The sequence below is a fragment of the Marmota flaviventris genome, chromosome 17, assembly GCF_047511675.1.
Source record: "Marmota flaviventris isolate mMarFla1 chromosome 17, mMarFla1.hap1, whole genome shotgun sequence".
In the NCBI taxonomy this organism is placed as follows: Eukaryota; Metazoa; Chordata; class Mammalia; order Rodentia; family Sciuridae; genus Marmota; species Marmota flaviventris.
The window spans coordinates 24,984,083-25,008,982 of NC_092514.1; the positions used below are offsets into that span (position 1 = coordinate 24,984,083).

The following is a 24,900-nucleotide window of genomic DNA, read 5'->3' on the forward strand; positions in this document are numbered from 1 at the left end:
CTCTGGCAACCTGTGTCCTCTTGCGCTGAACTAGGAGGACACTCTAGCACTGGCTGTGGATGTGAAAGGGGGCTGCCTGCCTAGACCAGGGTGTGAAAACCGAGGTGGTGGGGGAACTGTAGTAGGAAGTCAGGAGGACGCCAGGCTCCCCTGAACCCCAGGGATTTGGGTTAACACGAACATGGAAACGGAGGCTGCCGGGGCAGTGGCAAGGGCAGGCCAACTGGCGAAGGATCAGGAAAGTGGCCTGGGTCACTCCCAGCTGGGGGTGGGGGCCCGCACAGCCTGTGAACTCCACTACCCGCCCCACGCCCGCGCAGCAGGAGGTTCCCGAACTTGGACGGACGTACGCGGCGGGGAAGGCAAAGGAGAACGGGCGAGGGGAGGCAAGGGAGGGTAATAAAGCAAATCTAAGTCCTAACCTCTGTCTCAGCAGCCACTCAATGCTGGCCTGGAGCCCAGACTCTCCCACATCCCAGCTCAGATCTCGGGAAGGCGGGGAGGGAGGGTGGAGCCTGGCTGCTCAAGCCCGGGGGAGGAGCCTGCGCGAAAGCCTCGCCTCCCACCCGCCCCTCTCTCCTAATCTCACCATCAATCTCTCACACATATATTTATTTTTTCTCAAATTCCCCTCCCTCCCCCACAACGAACCTCCATAATAGGTCTGCTGCACATGCGTACTGCACGCAGGGGGTGGGTTTGTATTTTCAGACCTTTTGCAAAGAAACTACCAGAATTTTCCGCACCACCCACAATCATTCCCCACCCCCACCTCAAGGAATCACATCTATATATTATGTTATATTATTTCTCTAGACTTGCCAGAAGGGGGAGGGAGAAGAAATGAGTTTTTTTGGCTTCCTGCTCCCTTCCCCCACCAACACGAGTGCTATTATTTTAAACGTTTAACAATGTAAGGAGACTGGAGCGAGGGGGAAGGGATAAAATTGGTCTTGAGTAAGAATGTAAAACAAAATGGTGAGAATCAAAGCAGTCGGAATGAAAAACAATGGAAAGCTCTCAGATGTACAAATTCATGTTCCAGAAAAGGATGAGGGAGGGCAGCCTGAGCAGATCTCCTCTGAGGAGGCTTATTCTCCCCACAATTAGGTAGACAGAGATAATGAGCAGGCTAAAAATATTTTCCCAAAGTTTTACCTCAGAAAGTCATCTGAGGGGGTGTATCTGGGTCACTCATTTGACTCGGAGGGCTGAAAGGGAGATAACATTGCCCAGGGAGAGAGGAGAGGTGGAATTTCACTTTAGATGTAACACTTTAAAAGCGTCTGACGTTTCTTCACGATTCAGAAAGCAAAGAGGGAAAAGGGGAGGGAGTAGGACACAAAGACCCATCTCAACCTTAGATTCTTTCATGCGCCCCTCTCTCTCAAACCCAGATCCAGGATCAAAAACACCCAAATACCAGATTCCAACTTCAGAATACAAAATAGGTGAGGGCTGCTATTCTCCTAACTCACCTGACATCCTTTCTTTCCCTCTTTCGGCACCTTGCTGTAGGCAACCCTACAGGCAACCCTTTCCCCACGACTCTTTTATTTCTTTTTTCTCCTGTGAATTCTGCCGGCTGGCTCTCTGGGATAACTTTTTAAAAACTTTTCCCTTTATAATATAGACAAGCCTGGGGGCACAGGGAGACTTGAACCAGTCTCCATTAAACACACACCCCCACCCACCCACACAAGAAAGCACTCCCTCACTGTCCCCTCAAAGGTTGCCTCAACTAGATAAGAACATGTGCCACATAAGCCACACGGATCAATATGACAGTTTTACAAAGAGCATGATGGTAGACGTTTTGAAGTCTGGAGCATCTGTACTGCTCTGCAGTCCCCAAGCAGCGGGTGCAGACACCATAAGGCTCACCTATCCCAAGGAAGCCCCAAAATCCCTCCACGAGGAGGGTGGTCTGAAGGGAGCCACTGCTGGGCTCCTGATGCCAGGCAGCAGTCTATCTCCATCACTCCCGGAGAGTGCCGCCCAGAGCGCCGGGTGACTTGTCATTCAGGGAGAGGGGTGCTGAGTGATGGTCAAGCTGCAGACCAGCTGGATGGGCAGGTTACGCCCCCCCAGCATGGTCAGGGTGTGGGTGGTTTCGGCCAAAGAGTGAGTGACAGTGAATGGCAGCCACGTGAGAGTCACAGCTGGGCAGTTCGGCCAGCCCAGACTGACAGGGTCCTGACGGGGAGAGGGGGCCGCACTTGACACAAAAGAGCCCGAAGCAGAAGAGAGATAAAGGGGGTGGGGCCGGGGACATCTGGCTCCCCACTTTCCTCTCGTCCCCCAATCTTAACTGACTCTCACGATCCCCCAGCTGGGGAAGTGGGGGGTAGCTCAAGTCTAACTCCAGGAAGTGGTCTGAGTGAAGTGTTGCCGCTACCTGCCTCTAGTCATCAGCCGCCCACATGTACGCGACCCCTTCCCCGCGTGCCACCACACGCCCCAGAGCTGGAGGGCACCGAAGTCCCCGCTGGTGGAAAGGGGTCCGATGGACACTGTCATCTTTCTGCCGGCCCAAGTGCCGAGTGGAGTGGGGTGGGGGTTTGCTCCACACCACACATAGAAACCTCACCCTGCCTCGGTGCAACCCCACCGGGGTCGCAGCCTGAGGGGCGCTCGTTCGGCCGCCCCTCCCCCACGCGCCCCTCCCCCACGCCGCCGTCCGGCCGCCAGGGTCTCCGCGGTCCCTCGCTCGGCCAGGGAGGGGGCCCTGGCTTCGCCTCGGCCGTTTCCTGCCTACCCCCTCCCAGCCGAGGGTAAAAAAAAAAATCTCCTCCTCCTCCTCCCCCGAAAGCCGCGACCGAGTGGCCCGGTCCGCGCGCGCAGCTCGCGCCCAGCGCTCTCCAGCCCGGGCGGCAGCAGCGGCGGCGGCAGCGGCGGCGGCGGGGGAGGGGTGCGGCGGGGGAGGGGAGGAGGCCCGGCCCCGCGGCCGCCGCCGCCCGGACCGCCGGGACCGCCAGGACCGCTGCAGGGCGCCGGCCCTAGACGGTGGTCCGCGCCCCGGATTCTCCTCGGCTCGGCCGCGCGGTGGGTGCCCGGCCCCCCGCCCGGCTTCGCGCGCCCGCGGCTCCCACTCGGGCTGGGGGGGGGGGAGTCGGGGCAGCAGCTTACCTGGCGGCGGGGGCGGCGGCGGCGGCGGCGGGGGCAGCGGCGGCGGCGGCGGCGGGAAGAGGTGGCAGCCGGGGGGGCTGTGGCGGTCGCGGCCCCGGTCGTGGCCCGGCCCGCGCCCGAGTACTCCCTCGTCGTCGTCCTCCTCATCGTCCTCGTCGGCCGCCTCCACCTCCTCCTCCTCTTCGTCTCCCTCTTCTTCCTCCTCTTCTTCCTCCTCCGACACCACCATCTCCTCCTCCTCCTCCTCCTCGTCCCTCAGAGGGGAAGCCATCCTGTGGCTCTGGCCCCCCCACCACCCCCCCACCCACCGCCCGCCCGCCTCCCCCACCGCTACCACCTCCTCCTCCTCCTCCTCCTCCTCCTCCTCCTCGGCGGCGGCGTCCTCCTCTTCACCGCCTCCCCCAGCCCCCCAAACCCCTGGGCCACCCTCCTCCAAAACCCCCACCCTCGGGGCCGCCGTCTGAGGAGGGGGGCCGAACCACCTCCAAAAATGTTCTTGGAAAATTTTGAGGAGAGACTTTTTTCCCCCTTCTCTTTCCTCCCAAGAGAACAAGAAAGGGGATTTTTAAAAAGAAAAAAAAAATTATATATATATATATATGTGTGTATATATATATATATATATATATATATATATATATATATATATATATATATAAAAGTTTTCGACTTCTCTCTACCCCCCTCTCCGTTGCTTTAAATATATTTAAATTCTGAGGGGGGCGCTCAGAAATATTTCTCAGAGCTGAGGCACTAAGATGGCCGCCTTGAAATTATTTTTAAAACAACCCCCCCCTCCAGCACCGCCACCCCCTCCATAAAGAAAGAGAGAGGGGGAAAAATCCCCTTTTAAAACAAAATGGCTGGCTTAATATTTCATTTTCACCCCCCCATTCTCCTCCCTGTTACACCCCCATCTCCAACCCTCTACCCAGAAACCCACAAATTTCTTCCTTTTTTCATAACTGATTAGTGCACAGATTAATAGAGATATTTTCCTTGTGTACTGAAGTGTGTGTGTGTGTGTGTGTGTGTGTGTTGGGGGGGCATGAAGGATTTCTGCATAAAACAAAAATGGCTGCTGTGACTAACTCCCCCCTTATAAAAAATATTTGGGGGGGGCATTAATCAGTACTCATGCTCAGTCTGACATCAGCATAAATTGTTAAAGGTTAACTAGTTAGATACTAGTCCAACTAGATTGAATTTTTTTTCTTTTCTTTACTAGTCTCTTTCTCCCCACCTCCCTTCTCTAAAGAAAAGCTTTTTTTTTTTTTTTTTTTTTGAATACTTCAGAAGGGAGTGGTTTGATGTGAAGGTTTTTTTTTTCCCCTTCAGGCATTGAAAAGGAAAAAGATGAAATATATGTTTATATATAACTCTGTTTCTACATACCTCATTGAAGTCAAAATGCATTTAATTGTGTACGTATCTTTTAAATGAGAAGCGGTACTGGATATTTTTCTTATTTCTTTAAAAAAAGTGACAGAAATCCTAGTGACTTTTGGGGGAGAGATATGAATAGATACGATGATTGAGTTTTTTTTTCAAAGGAGTCCATGTTTGATTCTCCCCTTTGCCCAGCCTTTTCAGTGATTTATAATTGTTGTAAATTTTATCTTCACTTTTTTTCCCTTTCCCTCAGCCTCCCCTCCCCAAGTTGCTAGCATATAAAATTAAGCTGACTTGAGGAATTAATTTGGGGTTAAATAGAACAGATTTTTAGAATAAAGGGGAGAGATAAAGTCTGAAGATTGTGAAATTATTTTCTCTTTTCTCCTGTTTCAGTATATTTCCCTTCCTCCATGATCTCCAGCACTGATAAAGTAGAAGAAACTGAGGTACCAGGAAAGAGAAAAGTAACTGGGACTGAGGTAGGGGTTACACTCAGGCATTTTTGTCTATCTTGCTAACCCTTGGTTTCCTCTACCCTAGTGTTTATTTTAAATGTGGTATCAGGAATCAGATGGACAGTTGAAAACGAGTCCAAAAAGTAGCTTTCTCAAACAGATTTGATCAGAGAGGTCTAGACATAAAATACAGCTTGCCAATGAATGGAGCAAAGGAAGGAGGTGAATTAGCTTTAATTCTACCCTTTTTGTACCTCACCTTTTTCTTACTCTAGTTTTCTCCCATTCTTTTGATCTCACTTTGCCCCTCCCTTGCTTCCCATCCCAGGCCAGTAGAATGGTCTCTTTCCTGGGCCATTTCTCACCTCTGAAGTGTAATTGCTGGCCCCCAGCCCTGCTCAAGAGCACAGCAGTCAGAAAGCATTAGTGACAAGGGAATACAATATAAATTTTTGTTTATAAGGCTAAAATAAAATGTACATTGTTGATATCCTACCCCGCTCCTACTACTGTACCTTATTGAACATTGGTTTCCCCTTTTTTCCCTAATAATTTGAACTGTGAAACTCTCTTTCCTATGCTCCCAAATCATTCCTCTTCCATTCAATTTAGCTCTCTTGTCCGCTCTCTGAGTCTCTGTACTAGTTCATCTGGGTATCTCCTTTTTTTCTGAGTATGGCTTTTCTATGTGTGCATCTTTATTGTTTGCTAATACTGTCTGTCTTGCCTTTGACTCTCAGTCTCCATCACCTGCAAGTGACTTTCCATCTCTGTCCTCTGTTTTCTTCTGTCTTCCTGTGTCATCTCTGTGTATGGCTCTTCCTTGTTTGTGCCTGTCTCCCCCTTTCTGGTCCCTTCTGTATGTCTGTGGATCAAACCAAGGTCTAGAAAAAGTGTCTCCGTGTGTGTGTGTGTGTGTGTGTGTGTGTGTGTTGGTGGGGGTACACTATGCATCATGTGGTGCTCCACAAGTCTCTCTGCCTTCGGTCCTCTCACTCTATGCTGAATCTCTCTGCCCGCCTGCCACATGTGGCATGATCTGCAGGTGTGGGTGGCTAAAGGTGGCCATGTGCATCCCTATGCAGGCCTTCATCATTTTTTCTCTTGAGTATGCTTTATATACAGATTTTTTAATCTTCCTGATTCTCTCCTTGTCCATCTGCCCCTCTGCCTGTCTGTATCTCTTTCCTGATCTTTTTTCCTCCCTGCTGACCTCTTGATTTGTCGTCTTCTATCCTTGTTTCTGCCTGCCTCTTTACCTGCTTGCTCTTGTTATGGTGTCTGCCTGCCTGCCTGTCTGCTCCTTCCTGACTGGCTGGCAGCCTTTTTCTCTCTCTGGTTGTCTGTCTGCTTCTCTGGCTGTTTGCCCACCACTCTCTCTCTAGCCATCTGTCTCCCCGCCTGCCTGTCTCTATCACTTTTTTTAGCCTGCATCTCTTGGTTTGTCTACCTTCCAGGTCCTGCTATGGCCATCCCCATCTTGGTTTGCCTCTTATCTTGCCCTTCTACTTGTTCCTATTTATCTCTTTTCATCATTTTTCCTTGCTTCCCATTAGTTCTGTCTTCTTGCCTGTCTTCCCTACTTGCTCTCTGTTCTCTTACTGCTTAAAGCCTGTATCTTTTCCCTCTTTCTGTTTATCACCTCTTTCTCCCTTGACTTGCTTTCTGCTAACATCCCATGAAGGGGGATGGTCTCTCTCTCCAGACTTCTCAGTAACCCCTTCCTCCAAAGTCTTACCTGCTTTTGTATCATATCTCCTACCCTGTCTTCTCTCACACTTGCTTCCATTTCAGTCATGTCTTTTTCTTTCTGCTTCCTAGACAGGCTGCCTACACCTCAGTCTTTTTGCCATTCCCCTAGTCTCTATTTTCCTGCCTTTTTACTGTCTGTTTGATAGGCTCTTTCTTTATGTCCACATCCCTGCTTGCTTTTCTTTCTTTTTTTGTTTTAGTCCCCTCTTCCCCAATCAGCTTGTGTGTGTATGTGTGTGTGGTGTTCGGGATTGAATGAAGGGCATTGCATGTGCTAGGCAAGCACTCTATCACTGAACTATATCCACAATACTTTTTATTTTTTGAAACAGGGTCTCATTAAGTGGCCCAGCCTGGCCTCGAACTTGAAATATTCTGGTCTCAGTCTCCTGAATCGCTGAGATTACTGATTTATGCCATTGCGCCGAGCCTCAATTAACTTTTGAATAGACATAACTGTGGTATGAAAATGTAAAAGTATATAACTAGCAGTGTGCAAAGTAAACCTCCCATTTATTCGCTCCCTGGCCATGATTTCCTCTCCCAAGAGGCAGCCACTATGTCACATTTCTTGGATAATGCCTGAGAGAAGAATCTATACATACACAAGTCTACTTGGTTTTGCTGTACTCCTTATGTTTTTTTTTTTTTTTTTTCAGTTTTGCTGGATGCTCCTTCCTAACTTTACATGACTTGCCACCTCTTGCCTCTTGTCTTTCTGATTCTACTTTATGGAACTTCTGTTTTTGATTGACTGTTGCTAATTACCTGCTTTTACTACCAGTACCAAAGGAATTCTTAGAAAGGTCTTGTTCTCTCCTGATCTCCTATTCTACTCTACATAGTTGTCTGGAAACACACTCTTGGTCTCTTCATTGCTGAAGTATGTATTAATTGAGAAAAGAAAGACATGAATGCATTAAATGAATATACTAAAAACTACCAGATAAATAATAGTACAATTAATAAGTACAGATAGTTTGTAAGCTGTGCTTAAACACAAATAGACAGTGGCCTGCTCTATCTTTCCTTTTTATCTATATGAATTCTATGAAGTCATACCAATCTAGATCCTTTGAGAGTTTTGTACTGTTTTGCTTTGGTACTGGGGATTGAAGCCAGGGGATCTTTACCACTGAGCCACATCTCCAGGCCTTTTTACTTCTGTTTTGATAAAGGGTCTCATCAAGTTGCCCAGGCTAGCCTCACACTTGTGATCCTCCTACCTCAGCCTCCAGAGTATCTCAGATTACAGGCATGAGCCAGCTCCTTTTAGGTGGTTGACTTGGGCCTATCCCAGAAGTTTCTTTCTCCTCATCTCAACAGCTTTGCTCCTTATTAAAATTTCTCCTTTTTCATCCTTCCTTCTGGATCTTCTCCCATGCTGCCTTAGAAACATTATAACTCTTTAGCAGGGAGACAAAGACTCAGCTTCTAACCAGGTCTCTTTGAGAAAGATGATAAGACTTTACAGGATATACTGTTCTTTCATTTCTGCTTATTTACTGTATATTCCTGAATTCAACTGTTTTAGCCTCTTATCTCTGTGTTGCTCTTCTTTCTCCCCCCACCACCCCTTCTCTTTTATTTATTTATTTGTTTGTTTATTCTTTCCTTGTATCTGTCTTGGTCTTCATTCTAGCTTTTCCTTCTGATTGGCTACCTCTCCTCTCTTCTGTGTGATTGACATATATCTCTCCATCACCCCATCTGTCTGCTGGATTCTCCCTGTCTGCCTGAAATAATTATAAGGCACTCTGTTGTATAAAACACTGTTATCACTTTGTCTTCCTTCTTACCTTATAGTTTTCTTCATCAGTGTGCCTTTCTTCTCTCTCTCTCTTCTCCTTTCTGTTCACTTATTTGTGTTTCCCTTGGTGATCTTGCCTGCCTCACTGTGGTCATTTTTTTCTGTCAACCTGTTTTTCTGCTATCCTTCTTCTATACCTGGTCAGTTCTTCTGTCTCTCCTTCTGTGTTTCCAAGTTTCTCTATATTTCTTTCACATGTCTATGCTTATTAGGCCTTTTATCTATGCCTGTATATCCTACTGACTCTAGCTGCTTGTCTCCCTGCCTGTCAGTTTCAATGTAGGCATCACCCTCTGCCTTTTTCTGTCTTTCTGTACTTTAAAAAAAAAAAAAAAAGACTGACTTTTTTTTAGCTGGGTATGTTGGCACACACCTGTAATACCAGTGGTTCAGAAGGCTGCGGCAGGAGGATTGCAGATTCAAAGCCATCCTCACCAACTTAGCGAGGCTCTAAGCATCTTAGTGAGACCTTGTCTTAAAATAGAGAAGGCTGTGGATATGGCTTAATGGTTAAAAACCCTTGGGTTCAATGCCTGGTACCAAAAAAAGATTTTTTAAATTAAATCCAGGGCTGGGGATGTAGCTCAGTGGGTAAAGTGCTTGCCTTGCATGTGTGAGGCACTGGGTTCAATCTTCAGTACCACATAAAAATAAACAAATAAAAAATAAAGATATTGTGTCCATGTACAACTAAAAAAAAAATAAGTAATTAAATCCCTATGATTAATGGATAGAGACTTTTTAAAAAAAATTAGACTTGTTAAGGTGAGAACAAGGAATTCAGATATGCAGCTATCAAATGCAAAATAGAAATTAGATGCTCCCCTGCACACATACAAAAGGGAAAAAAAGGAAAAACATTGAGGGGACTCCCCAACCAATAATATTATTATGTAAAGAAAAATCAAGAAATTTATTTGGATTAGAAATTATTTTTCCCCAGGAAAAAAACTATATATATATATATATATATATATATATATATATATATGTAATATCATATATATGTTCATGATGTTATGAATACCCTGAAGTCTGTGACCTCAGGTTAAAATTGATATAGGAAACTAATAAGTAAAAATGCACAGAATTGTGCTCATACAACATGTAGATTGAAGTATTAAAAACACTGTAATCTATGATTTTCCAAATATGTTACTGATAATAATGAAAGGCATGTAAATTCTCAGGATATTTTAGACTCAATCATGGAATTATAGCAACAGGGAGTCATCTAAATCATTGGTTGCCACTTGTCCTTTCCCAAAAAGCCTATCCTTTATTCTGAAATCTTTTATTTCTTCTATATATTTTCATGTAGGATAAATATGTAGCATACTACATTTAGCATATAATAAATATATGTACATATATTTTTATGTTACATATTCTACATATCATAAGTATTATATAAATGTACACACATATTTATAAATTAACAATTACATATGCACCCAAACTTTTATAATGCTAAAAATGTCCTTTGTAAAAGTAAGATATATCTGTATGGAAGAAGGTCCATGAGTGGATTTTAGAGAGAGAGCAAGAGAATGGCTTTAAAATTTTTGTTTATTTACTTATTGTAATAGAGGGGTTTGAACCTAGGGGCATTCTACTATTGAGGTACATCACCAGTTCTTTTATTTTGAGACAGGATCTGGCCTGCAACTTGTGATCCTCCTCCCTCAGTCTCTTGAGTAGCTGTGCCACCATACCTGGCTGAAAATGACTTTTTAATATTTCCTATACAATTTGAAAATTTTTTCAGACTATATTTACATGTTTTATAATTATAAAACATTTAAAATATCTTTTTATGAAGTAATGATGATGAGTATGTGTGTCAGGGTTTTGTGGTTCTTAATGTCCTTAACATAGTGAAAAGTCAGGAACCCCATGTTGAGCACTCAACCACTGAGCCACATTCCTCGGCCCTTTTTTATATTTTATTTAGAGATAAGGTCTCCCTGAGTTGCTTCGGGCCTCACTAATTTGCTAAGGCCGGCTTTGAACTTGTGATCCTCCTGCCTCAGCCTCCCAAGGTGAAGATTACAAGCATACATCACAATACCAACCCAGCTGATGAACTTTTCTTTAACTTAAATGAATTTTTTAAAAGTAAATTTTAGGGCTGGGGCTGTAGCTCAGTGGTAAAGCACTTGCCAGGCATGTGTGAGGCACTGGGTTTGATCCTCAGCACCACATAAAAATAAATAAATATTATGTATCTATCTACAATTAAAAAAAAAAAGTAAATTTTATATTAATGGAAATAATATCCATAAATCTTTGATTAGATTTGGTAATTATAGCTTCCTGATTTATTTTAAATTACAACTAATTATTAAAATAAAATCAATAAAAATTAAAGTGGGGCTGGGGTTGTAGCTCTGTGGTAAAGCACTTGCCTTACATGTGTGAGGCGCTGGGTTTGATTCTCAGCACCACATATAAATAAATAAAATAAAGGTCCATGGACAACTAAAAAAAAAAATTGAAGTGTCTTCCATGCTACTAATGGTACCCATACCACATTTTTAGGTTCAGAAACTGGAGCTTAGATATTGATAGGATTGCCTAAGATCAATTATTATTAGTTAAGGACAGAACCAGGACTTGAATCTATCAATTGCTATTCTAGTGTACTTTGTATTATATACTATATGACTTCTGAGTCAATAGGATGTCCTATGGTTTTAAAGGAAACCAAAATTGAAGGTCACATTGTATTACTATTATTAACTTATAACAGTTATACCACAGAATTGGCAAAGGTCAATTTAATTGTATTTATTATACTTTTTTTTTTTTTTCAGTAGTGGGATTGAATACAGGAGTACTCTACCACTAAGCTACACCCACAAATCTTTTAAAATTTTTTTTCATTTTGAGGCAGGGTCTGACTAAGGTGCTGAGGTTGTCCTCAAATTTGGGATCCTCCTGCCTTAGACTCCCACAGAGCTGGGATTAGAGGTATGCACCACCATGTACAGTTTATACTTACAAACTTTTTTTTTGACACAGGATTCCACAACTACTACTACTACTACTACTATTACTACTACTACTTCTTCTTCGTCGTCTTTTTTTTTTTTTTTTTTGGTAGTTGTAGATGGATAGCCCTTTATTTATTTTTATGTGGTGCTGAGGATCAAACTCAATGCCTCACGCATGCCAGGCAAGTGCTCTGCCACTGAGCTCCAGCTCCAGCCCACAATTCGACTTCTTACCATCTATTCTCTTTTCTCTTTTTGAGGTTCTGGGGATTGCACCCAGGACCTAGCACATGCCAGGTAAATGTTCTGCCACTGAGCTATATCCCTAGAATTTTGAGACAGAGTCTCACAAAGTTGCCCAGGGTGGGCCTCCTGCCTTAGCTTCCCAAGTTGCTGGGATTATAGGTATATGCTACCACATCCTCCTTAGCACCTACTTTTGGGAAACAGTAGATGTTTCTCATCACCACACTTGTACATAAAATGACATGTGCAAAGATGTTCATTATAACAGTGTGTAGCAAAAACTTCTGAACACCCTAAAATCTCCAATAGTAAGGAATAGCTAAGCAAACTACACAACAATCATGAAAAGTGAGTTACATCTGTATATATAAATAGGGTCAGATTCTTCAATATACAGTTGCATGGAAAAAAACAGGCTACAAAACAGTATTTACATTATGATACTTGTTAATTTATTTGTGTTTTAAAAAAATTAAAAACAATTTTAAATATTTCTAGAGATATATTTTTATTTATAAAATTGCCTTTTAAAATTCTGAAGGTACACATATCAAAGATTTTTAATTTGTTAATTCTGAATTTTTACAATGAGAAAGTTTAATTTGTGTAAACACATTTAATTGATCACATTAGCAAATGGAGCTAAATGAGATAAAAAGTAGTCTGATTTCTCTAAAGAAATCACTCCTTATTAATCTCTGGTCCTTTGAAGAGAAAAACATGTAAGCAAAGTATAATCAGTGGATATACTGATATGCTTTTGAAAACATTAGAGAAGTTCCACTTTAAAGACTAATTAAAGTATGAGGAGGAAAAGGAAAGATATAGAAAAATATATATATATTTATAAACATGATGCCATTTGTGAAAGAAAAAATATGTGAATATCCACAGGGTGTACTTAGAAGAATATACAAGAAACTATAGTAGTTGCTATTGGGAAGGTAAATTTATTTTTTTATCTTTTCAAGCAACTTGAAAATGTTGTCAAGCAACTTTTTAAGTGACCAAGAGATTGGCTAGGTAGAGGGAGGAGATCAGACATAAACACAAAAAAAGCTAAATATGAATATGTGATTTTGATTATTGCTATGGGCTGTAAAATCTAAGTGTTTGGAGAAGAAATCTTGCATGGGGGTGGTGGGGTGGAGAGTAGAGGGAGTCAGTGAAGAACTTTCATATGTAATTGTGTTTGTGTTTGAAATTGGCCCCAAAAGATAACTAGGATCTATATAGCAGACAGGAAAAGCAAGGGCAGTCTAGGTTGAATAAGAAAGCATTTAGCAGGTGGCATTGGAAGTCATCTGACTGGAGTGGTAATTTCATAATAGAAAATTATAGTAGAGTAAGAATGTTGGAATATAAAGTGAAGAGTAGAGGCCAGAACCTTGGGGGAACTTTGAAAGATGGAGGCAAGGAGGAGAAGAGAAACAAACCAAAGAAAAACAAATTGTTAGGATAAAAGATGTACCAGATATTGTTACTATGGAAGAATAGAAACACAGCTTCCAAAAGAAAGACAGGATACTTGCTGCCAGATGCTACGTGGAAGTCAAGAACAATACAAACTGACTGTTCCTCAAAAATTTAAATATTGGCCAAGTATGGTGACACATGCCTATAATCCCAGCTACTTGGGAGACTGAGGCAGGAAAATCTTAAGTTCCAGGACTCAGTGGTCCAGCAACTTAGTGAGATACTATCTCAAAATAAAAAAATAAAAAAGACTGGGGTTGTAGCTCAATGGTAAAGCACCTCTGGATTCAATCCCAAGTACCACAGGGAGAAAAACAAAGTTACCAAATATAGTCTGGCACAGTGGTACACACCTGTAATCCTAGCAACTGGAGCGGCTCAGGCATGAGGATCCCAAATTTGCATCAGCATGGGCAATTTAGCGAAACCCTGACTCAAAATTTAAAAACAAAAAGGGGTTGGGGTTTTTTTTAGCTCAGTGGTAGAGCACTTACCTAGCATGCACAAGGCCCTGACTTCAATCCCCAATACTGGCTGGCTGGATAAATAAATAATCCAAATATATATATATATAAAAATATATCACACACACACACACATACATACATACATATATACACACACACCAGAAGAAGGAAGAGAGTATGAATAGGAGACAGTGGTCACGAAGTTTGGTAGTCCCAAATAGATATTTTAAAGTAATATATAAAATAGACCTGGAATCATCACATCACATACCTGAGTGAATCTAATTCTTTATCTCCAGGGTTATTTCCACATTCCCCCATCTTGTATAAAAAGCTTATATTCCTTGAAGGCTCCTGCAGTCTAGCTGTATATTCCTTAATCTCTCTCCTACACTGTCAACCACTTAACCTCCTGACCATTCCTCTCATTCACGGAAGATACTGGCTTAGTTCTGCCATCATCATGGGTCACCTTAGGATCCATATGAAAGATCCTTTTATCACCCTCTCAGTTCCTCGAAACCCTGATTTCCAGAGACCTTATTCTCCATCCTACTTTTGCATCCCCAGCCTTTGTACCTATCTCTTTTGTAATATTAAATTCAAGCCTCCGTTTTGGCTACAACTTTGTATTTTTCTAGCTCTCTCGTTTACTTATATCTTACTATTCCTGGACCCCCATGAGACATTCTATCTACCTAACTCTTAATTTTCTCCTAATTATTTCTCCTCCATTCTGTCTTCACCTCCTTTCCTGACCAGTTTATTTTTTAAAGTATTTATTTTTTTGTTGTAGTTGGACACAATACCTTTATTTTACTTATTTATTTTTATATGGTACTGAGGATCGAACCCAGGGCCTCACAACGTGCTAGGCAAGCGCTCTACCACTGAGCCACAACCCCAGCCCCTCTTGTCCAGTTTAAATTCCATGGTCTTTCATTTCAACAACTCTCCTGCCAGTGCTGGTGCCCATTTCTCATTTTCTTTCTTGGAAACCCCTTGCCTTGGTGCACTTCAAAGTGCTGTGGAAGAAAATACCATAACCATTCGGACTAGTATCCCTGCTCAGAAAACCTTATTCCAAATCATTTTCCTTTTTGAGTCAATTCTCCACAGTGACTTATTCAAATTCCTCAGGCTTCTTCCTTTTACTCATTTGATCTTAGTCAAAAGGCTATGTTTTAGTCAGCTTTTTTTCACTGCTGTGACCAAAAGACTTGAAGAAAAGTTTATTTAGGGGGCTCACAGTTTCAGAGTCTCACTCCATGATAGCCAACTCCATTGCTCTGGGCCCAAGATGACTTAGAACATCAAGGTAGAAGATTGTAACAGAGGAAAGCATATCTGAACAAGACCCCCAAGAAGCACAGAGAGAGTTCCACTCTCCAGGGGCAAATATATATTCAAAGGCACCCTCCCAAAGACCCATCTCCTCCACCCTGCCTATAGTTACCACCCAATTAATCCCTATCAGGGGATCAATATACTGATTAGATAATGTTCTCATAACCCAATAATTTCAACTCTGAACTTTCTTGCATTGTTTCACACATGAGCTTTTGGGGGATACCTAATATCTAAACTATAACAGGCTGAGAAATGATCTCTTCCTTACACTCAAATTAGGAAGTCTTATCTACTTCCAGGAAATAGGAGGAAAGAATGAGAGCAAGAGCACAAGTGAAGGGATTAACTTCAGACAGGTCAGAAGGGAAGAAGGAAAGGACAAACATGCATATTGTTAAATATGTAGGTTTAACATCAGTATTTTGAAGGAGTTCTCTTCTGATTAAACAGCTATATTAAAAACAAAAATTTAAAAGAACTAGAATGTGACATAAGAAAATATTTTCCTGGAGGTAAAAATGTCTTAAACTTGGGGCTGGAGTTGTAGCTCTGGAGTAGAGTGCTTGCCTCGTATGTGTGAGGCACGAGTTCGATTCCCAGCACCACATCTAAATAAGCAAATAAAATAAAGGTCCATCAACAACTAAAAAAAAAAAAAAATTTAAGTCTTAAGCTACATGAGTAACAGCCATAAAGTAAAATACTTACAGATTTATTCAATAAAATTAGCTGGGTGTGGTGATACATACCTGTAATATCAGCAGCTAGGGAGGCTGAGGCAGGAGGATCATGAGTTCAAAGCCAGCCTCAGCAATGGTGAGGTGCTAAGCAACTCAGTGAGATCCTGTCTCTAAATAGAATATAAAATAGGGCTGTGGATGTGGCTTAGTGGTTGAGTGCCCCGAGTTCAATCCCCAGTACAAATAAATAAATAAATAAATAATTTTACTCTATACAAAACATCACAAACAAGGTTAAAAGAAAAACCAGGAAAATATTTATACCATTTATGACAAACTGCTCATTCAGTAAGTAGTGTGTGCTTTAGAGAACTTGGAGGTAACAGAAGCAATTTTAGTTCCTTTAAGCAAAAAGGGATTTTATGCAGGAAGTTAACTTACAAAATTGTTGGATAGGCCAGAGAAGCACTGTAGTCTGGGCTTCCAGAGTGAACAGAACATTGCAAAACTGACCCACCAGAAATCTACTTCCTGTCTGTGCCACCACACTAGCTTTAGTGTTTGTTTTCTTGTTGAAATAAAGACATCAGATAAATCAAAATATAAAGTAAATAATTTATGTGTAAAAAATGGATGATGATTGCTATTTGGGGGATAGGTACTGGGGATTGAACCCAGGGGCACTCAACCACGGAGCCACATCCCCAGCCATTTTTTGTATTTTAATTAGAAACAGGGGCTCCCTGAGTTGCTTAGGGCCTTGCTAAATTGCTGAGGCTGCCTTTGAACTTGTGATCCTCCTGCCTCGGCCTCCTGAGCTGATGGGATTATAGGCATGTGCCACCACACCCAGGTATGATTGCTGATTTTTATGAAGTTTTACTTTGTAAGTGAAATACCCTAAGTAAGTACTTAATATGTACTAACTCACTTATTCCTTCCAATAACCTTATAAAATAGAAATTATCAATCTCCATTTTGCAGATGAGGAAGCAGAGGTAAAAGAAGATTAAATAAACTGGATTCAGTGGTACACATCTGTAATCCCAGCTACTTAGGATGTGAAGGCAGGATTATCACAAATTCTAGACCAGTTTGGGCAATTTAGAGAGACTCTGTCTCAAAACTAAAGAGGGCTGGGGATGTAGCTCATTGTAAAGTGGTAAAGTGCCCCTGGGTTTAATTTCCAATGGCCTCTTCCCCATCCTCAGAAAAAAAAAGGAGATTAAACATCTTATCTAAGACCAGAGCTACTAAGAGGTAAAACAGGCATTTATATACCCAAATTCATGGACCAGAGTAAACCTGAAGAAAAGGTGAAAATGCAGATGATATGATAACTCAAGGATTGAAATGCTATTGTTAAAATCACAGGAATTGAGATAGAAGTTGGCTTTAAGGGGGTATAATGTATTTGTTTCTCGAAGTCCTTAGCTTGATATGTGATGGGTTTTTTGTTTGTTTGTTTTTGGTAGCAGGGATTAAACCCAGGATGCTCTACCACTGAGCTACACACCCAACCTTTTTTATTTTTTATTCTGAGATGGGGTCTGTCTAAGTTCTGGTTCTCCTGCTGTAGCCTCACAAGTCACTGTAATTATAAGCATGCTGCTTAACATTGCCTTTTAACAACTTCTTGATGTAGGTTGAGTTCACATCCCTAATCCAAAATCTGAAATGCTTCAAGATCCAAGAGCACCAACATAGTGTCCACAGTGAAAGGTTCCTCTTATGATGGGTCACAGTCAAAATGCAGGCACATTAAAAATATTTTATCAAATTACCTTCTGGCTATGTGTATAATGTATATATGAAACATAAATGAATTTCATGTTTAGAATTGGATCCCATACCCACAATGTTTCACTAGTATATTCAAGTATTCCAAAACCTGAAAAAATTCAATATCTCAAATGTTTGTTTCAAGCATTTGGGATAAGGATAGCCTAGGTTTCCCAATAGCTGGCCAGTTTGAAATGTCTTGCTCTTTCCATCTATTGTCAAGCCATAGTAGTCCCAGTAATATTGCCCTGACACTTTTCCCACTGATTACTCTTCAGATTATAGATGTGTTATAGTGCTAACCTCAGCTGTCATCCTCTTGCCCCTCCATTTGCTCTTGGCCCTTTGCTACTATCTAACTTTCTGTGTAAGGAATTATATTAATTTCAGACTAAATTTGATATAATTCCCAAGTTAAAACCAACTAATTTTTTTTAAAAGATTCTATGTCCCCAAACTATTTAACTTCTGAAATATGTTCCAGAGCCAATAATGAAGCTACCTAATCTGTCCATAAGAGGAAGAGTTGGAGCTATACAGTCAGAGAGATAACCAAGCTCTATACTTACTAACTTTCGCCCTGGGAAAGTTGTTTATCCCTTAGGTGTCAGTATCCTCATCTGTAAACCAGCCATCCTCACAAGGTTGTAGCAAGAATTAAATGAGCTAACTAACATAAGGCACTAGGTATAATAAGGCACTCGATAATTGGTAGCTGTTATTCTAAACAATCAAATTTACCATTTAGCCATTTCTCACTTCAGAATGATTCACTTAAGATGACTGCAAATTGAGAGGACTCACAACCTGGATTATATAGCACCTTAAACTGAAGGAGCAAAGAGGCTGACTTTAGTTACTCTTGTTTCTTATAGTTAGCCCTGTTTCCTTGCTTTCCCTCACTTGGTATGACATAAAACTGCATTTTACTTGACTCAAATTTTCTCACAGAAATTCTAACTGAAATGTTAGTCACAAATATGGTCTACTAATTTTTTAATTATGACAGATGGACCTGAATGCTGAATGTTACCAAATCTCAGGAATTTCCAAGGGAAGTATTTGTTACTAAATAGTGATTAACACAAGGAATGGGAAAGAAAACTAAAACTGGTTAGTGGTAGTGTCTTTTCCAAGGATGTTTATAGTGCTGGGAATTTTACCATACTTTATCTCATTTAATCTTTTCAACAACATTATAAGAAACTTTCATTTAGGGTGAACATGTCCAGGGTTATGTCTATTGTCCTTACTGTTACCTTCTATCATCCCTATTTTATGATTGAAGAAATGGAATCTAATGAAAGGTTGGTATTCTGTACATGTTACAAAACTCTCTTCTGCAGTTGGGTTTTTAGATTCTCATATCCCATGTGTATCGCCTAACAAAACCACCAGTGATCTGCTATTTGCTAAATCCAGATACTCCAGTCATCATATTACTATTTAGCCTCTGTGCAGTATTTCACACTTTTCGTCCTCTCAAGTATTCTCCCTTTAATTTGCATGGCATCCTTTTCCAGTTTCCCTGTCACTCTCCAGCTCTTCCCTGTGAGTCCCCTTTTCCTCCTCCCCTCCCTTAGATATTGTTTCTCCTAGGTCCTCTGCTTAGATCAGAATTCACTTTTTCCCCCCCCCCCCCCGTAACAGATATTGAACCCAGGATCACTTAACCACTGGGCCACAACCCCAGCCCTTTTGTTTTTGATATAGGATCTTGCTGAGTACTTAGGCCCTTGCTAAGTTGCTGAGACTGATCTTAAACTTTCGATCCTCCTGCCTCAGCCTCCTGAATCACTAGAATTACAGGCGTGCACTATGGCACCTGACCCATACTGCATTCTTGAGATGATCTCGTCCTGTCTTTGGCTATTATAACTATCTGCTAACAATTCCCATACCTGTAACTCTGACCCAGAGCTTTCCAGTCCCAGGGTTTGGACATGTGTACTTTCATGTCCCAGAATATAAGGATATAGCCAGCTAAAATTTCATTTTTTCATCTTCCAGCATTCTCCTTTTCTATCACTGGACTCACCATCCTCTCAGCTGCCCATACACCTGGTGTCATTCTTGGGTCTTCCCTCTCTCTCAGACTTCTACCCAATAAATTACCCAGTAACTTTGGTCCATCTTCTCTGACCACTACCAGTTGCCTTCATTTGTCCCCAGACTACTGAAAGGGCATCAGGCCACCCTGTCTCTACTTTTTCCTCTCCATTCCATCCCTTCTTAGCAATGTAGTTAAGTCACTTTTTTTTTTTTTTTTTTGGCGGGGGGAGGTGGTACTGGCAGTTCAACTCATGGGCACTGATCCACTGAGCTAAAACCCAAACCCTTTTTAAATTTTATTTATTTATTTATTTTCGAGACAGGATCTCACTAAATTGCTAAGGCTAGCTTCAAACCTGTGATCCTCCTGCCTCTGCCTCCTGAGCTACTAGAATTCCAGGTGTATGCCACCATGCCTGGCTTCAAGCCACCTTTTTAAAAGGCAAATCTGATTATGTCCTCCCTACAAAATCCTTAAGCCTGATTGAATATTTTTAAGTATTTATTTATGTATTTATTTTGTGGTGCTGGAAATGGAACTCAAGTTCTCATGCAAGCTAGGGAAGTACTTCAGTTGTATCCTTTAAAAGGATGAATTTTATGGTTTGTGAATTATGTATCAATTTAAAAAAAAAATGACCTGGTTTGGCTTTTATATTCCTCATTACCCCCACAACCGGCCACATCCCCCTCCTCTCAGCTTTACCATTCTGCATTTTTCTTCTTTTGAGCTTACATTATCACCTCTAATGTTTCCACATGCTATTTATTCTCTGCAGGAAGCACTCTCTCCCCACCTCTCTCCCTTACCCTCCTCTTCATTATTTGGCTAACTCCATGCCCTTTAGCTCTCAGCTTGAGAAACCTCCCCAGAAAGCCTTCCCTTATCCCCCTAAAGGGATTAGGTGCTCCTGCTATGTACCCTGAGACATTTCATACTTGGCTCTTCTATAGTATTTATTACATATTTGCTCATTCTATGGAGAGCTACTGAATAGCTGCTCTGGGATGGACAGTGGGCCAGGTGCTAGGTTTTGGTGGCAAGTAAGAGCCGTCCTCATGGAGCTTACAGTCTAACAAGGGAGGAAGATGGACATTAAACAATTATACTAAATGTTTTAATTATAGTTAAGATGTTTCAGAACACTCTTGAGAGGGTATGACAAGAAATGTGACACTATTTGAGGGATCAAGGAACACTCTCTAGGAAAGTGACATTTGATTAAGCAACTTTAATAGGAGTTGGCCAAAGGAAGAGTGGAAGGTGGAGTGCTCCATGCAGAGGAAGAGCATGTGAGAATGCTCTGACATGAAAGAGCTTAGGGGAATTTCAGAAATGGAAAGGCCAATATAGGAGACCAAAAAGAGCCTAGAAAGCCAAATCATGCCAGTCCATGTGGAACATGGTAAGAGTTTCTATTTAAGAGAAGTACGAAGCCTTATAAGGGAAGTTTAAAATTCCCCTTGACTACTGTGTAAAACTGGAAACAGGGTAACAAGAGGCTCCCCAGTGTCTCAATCTCCCACCAGTCTGTAAGCTCTGTGAGGGCAGAAATTGTGTCTTACTAAGTTCAGCACCATGCCTAACAAATCAGAGAGTTATTTTAATGAATAAATGAATGATTAGGGCCAACATTCCAGCTTAGGTTTTCAAGAAAGACCATGCTCATTTCTCAAAATCCCATTTCCCCTATACATAACCCTGCAAAGACCAACTCTTTATCCCACTCTAGGCTGGGTTAGCATGTACCTCCTTTTGTTTCCAGTGTATCTGTGATAGATTGTATTTTCCCAAACTGGCCAAAATATCTCACAACCCATCTTCCAGTGTAATGTTGATACTCCCTACTGAGAAGTGAAGTCTTATTCCCTCTCCTTGAATCTGAAGTTAGGTCATATAATTCATCTTCCTCCTGATTCTCTTAGGTAGCTCACTCTTAGAACCATGCAGTGAGGAAACCCAGACTTCCCTGTAGAGACCCATATGGAAACAGATAGGTTGGCTATCTTGAAAGTGCATCTTCTAGTTCCTAGTGATATACCCCAGTTTACAATTTTTGGAGTAGAAAAGCTGACCCTACCAAACCCTGCCTAGTTTCATTAGTAAAATAAGTAATGGTGGTTGTAACCTTAAGCCACACAGTTTGGGGACAGTTGCCTAAACAGCAATAGGTAACTGAAACAGCATCCTACATTCAACACACAGTGATGTGATACAACTCAGTGGTTAGGTAAATGGGCTACAACTGCCTTTGTTCAAAGCCTACTTCTATTACTTTGTTGCATGACTATTGGCGAGTTGCTCAACATTTCTGTGCTTTCATATTCTTTTGTCAATATAGTACTTAAGTTTGTTGAGAGAAGTGATTTAGTACAGGTAAATGTATTAATGAATATGTATATGAATACATATATATGTGTATGTATAAATGTATGTATGTATAATTTTTAATACTAAAATGATCTTATCTGCTTTATTGTTCATCTCACCAGAGTATAAGCCCCAATAAAGTAGGAACCTTGTTTGTCTGATTCACTACTATATCCCCAGTACCTGGAACATTGCCTAGCACAAAGTGCATATAATATTTTTTGTCAATGAATGTATGCATAGCACTTTTCATACTACTTGTGGAAGATGTCTCTGGTTCCTATCTATTCTCTCCCTCCAGAGTAGTAGATCCTGCTTTTGTTGTGAATGTCATGAAATACTATCCCAGATTCCTTGGAATCTAAGGATCATCATGTTATGAGTTTTCTATCAATAAGATGTAGTCAAAAGTCTGCTAAGGATATCTGGGAAATTTTTTGCTGTCTTAACCTAGGTATTACCCTTTCTTCTGTCTCCTTTCCCTCCTTCCTGCTTTCAATACAGGCTAAAAGTAGAACAGCCAAAAAGTTGATGAGCATGAAAACAAGATGGAGAAATAGGAGATACTGATGATCTAGTGAAGTCACTGTTCCACTAACTGCAGACTTCTAAGAAGACACTTAGCAACCCTTTGTATTTAAACTCCAACAGCCAGGTTTCTGTTACATGTAGCTAAATAAATGGTCTGTTATGGAATCCTATCTACTCTAGACCGATCATTAAGGACAAGCCTATGCATTTTATTTACCTTACTACTCTGTAGGAGAACCCAAAGAATTTATCAGCCCAGAGCTAATTCAATATACAGATCTCTAGCTCACTTCACATAGTGACACTGGTTAAGTAGCAAGGCACACTACATTATCTACATCTCTTTAACTTGAGTTCAACATATTTCACTGTGTGTGTGTTATGTGTACCATTCATTCCTGAAAAAAGCATTTATTTACTGCCATTCTATGCCAGACACTTTGTTTCTACAAGGAATACAAAGATGAGTTAGTCAGGTAATTGAAGCTGGATGCCCAAGCTCCCACTAAATAGCAACTCCCCAAAGGCAGCAGCTGAGCTGCTCTCAATAAGGGACAGACTCAAGTCCAGCAGTCCTGACCATCTTATTCCTCATCTCATTCTTTACTCCCATCCCCACTTCACTTATTCACACATCTGCTTTTTTATTTTAATGTTTTTAGTTGTAAATGAACACAATATCTTTACTTTATTTCTTTTTATGTGGTGCTGAGGGTTGAACCCAGTGCCTCATACAGCTAGACAAGCACTCTACCACTGAGCCACAACCCCAGCCCACACTCATCAGCTTTTTTAAGTGCTTCTCATGAGCATAGAATACCCATTACTAAGTTAGCATATGTTTGTATTTTGAATGCCTACTCTTCCAAGGTAAGGATCCAAGGTTTTAAACTGTGTTTTCTTGGCAACTAAGTCATGTGCTCTTGCTAATCTATCATTAAGTGGCTGTTCTCCCAATATCAACACACTTGTATGCTGTCCTGTAACTCAGCAGCAGGACTGGATGTATTAACCTTATCCCGATGTCATGATTGGGTGTTAACAGTCCCAAGCCCAAATGATGGATCCCTTCACTCGCAACAAGGCACAGTTAGATCAAAATTTGGAACTGTAGTAAAACACTTCAGATTAGTCATTAACTTATCCCCAAGGTTAAAAGTTTTAGGAATTTCTGCCATGGAAACACAGCAGGTATGACACAGTTGAAGCAGACCATTGAAACAGGTACCAGTAATTCTGGGACCACATTATATTGTCATTTTTTTATATTTTACTTTTGGAGGCTCTTTAAATTTTTGTTACTTGTGTAAACTGTTTTTAGGGGCAGAAAGCTGGGCCCTTTTGAGAAGTTGATGGAACTTATAGTACTCTTCTCCAAATAAACACACACACAATATTTAGAAAGTTTTAAGGATTAAGAAATTACCTGTGATTTGCCATGAGGATGGAAACCTTTTCTATACCATCATTTGGTTTATCATATCCTGTTTACATTTTTTTTTTTTTTTTTTTTTTTTTTTTTTGCTGAGGATCAAACCTAGGGCCTCATGCATGCTAGGCAAGCACTCTATCACTGAGTCACATCCTCAGCCCTTTCATATGTGATGTTTGATCCCAATGAGTAGGTAAGTTTTCTGAAATAACCTGCTCTTTTTTTTTTTTTTTTTTTTTTTTTTGATACACCAGGGATTGAACCCAGGGGCTTTTGACCACTGAACCACATCCCTAGCCACTTTTATATTTTATTTTGAGTCAGGGCCTCACTGAGTTGCTTAGGGCCTGGCTAAATTGCTGAGGCTGACTTTGAACTCAAAAACCTCCTGCCTCAGCCTCCTGAGCTGCTGAGATTACAGGTGTGCACCACCATGCCCAGTACATATGCCTTTTATTATCCCCCAGGAATGTATGTGTGTAGACTCTATGGCTTGTAGGAAACATTTGTCAAATGAATCTTTTGAAGCTGCTGCTATTTACAAAGTCAGGCAGCTTTTAACACTTCTGCCCTACCTCCCTCCAACACAAGAGATCACCACAAGAGGACTTGGACCCTACACTCATGTTCTATTTACTTTCAAGGTTTTAGGTTCAGACACATACATCTCATGCAAATATCCACTCTTAGATATTTAGAGAACAAAGCAGTGTGTAATAGAAAGCTTTATACAAAAAATAAAAATAAATGCAGTCTACTGTCATAAAAATTTGTGAAGTTTTTATTCCTTAACTCTGATACCTTGCCCCATATGTCCACACCTAAAAATAGGACCCATATTCACCCTTTCTCAAGTTACTTCTCAAACTACACTCTCTTCCTGACATGTGCTTATGGGGAAATTTTTAAAATAAGTAAAAATCTAATGCTACCAGAATGGTGTCCATGTAGTTTTTCCTTTTTTACCCTGATCTTT

At 41.3% G+C, this 24,900-nt stretch overlaps 1 protein-coding gene and 1 long non-coding RNA gene across 12 annotated transcripts in view; one reads left to right on the forward strand and one right to left on the reverse strand.

The window, feature by feature from the left end:
• Chd3 (chromodomain helicase DNA binding protein 3) overlaps positions 1-3,406 on the reverse strand; it is a 26,083-nt gene extending 22,677 nt beyond the window's left edge. For all 11 annotated transcript variants that reach the window (XM_071603686.1, XM_071603687.1, XM_071603688.1 and 8 more), the window contains exon 1: positions 3,130-3,406. In XM_071603686.1, coding sequence (XP_071459787.1) covers positions 3,130-3,400 — 271 coding nt within the window. In that variant the 5' untranslated portion in view covers positions 3,401-3,406. The remainder of the gene's footprint in view (positions 1-3,129) is intronic.
• On the forward strand, positions 2,931-24,865 carry LOC114101763 (uncharacterized). Its single transcript, XR_003584394.2, has 3 exons — positions 2,931-3,045; positions 4,918-5,003; positions 22,466-24,865. It is a non-coding gene; the product is annotated as an uncharacterized lncRNA (long non-coding RNA).
• Positions 24,866-24,900: the final 35 nt, after the last annotated feature.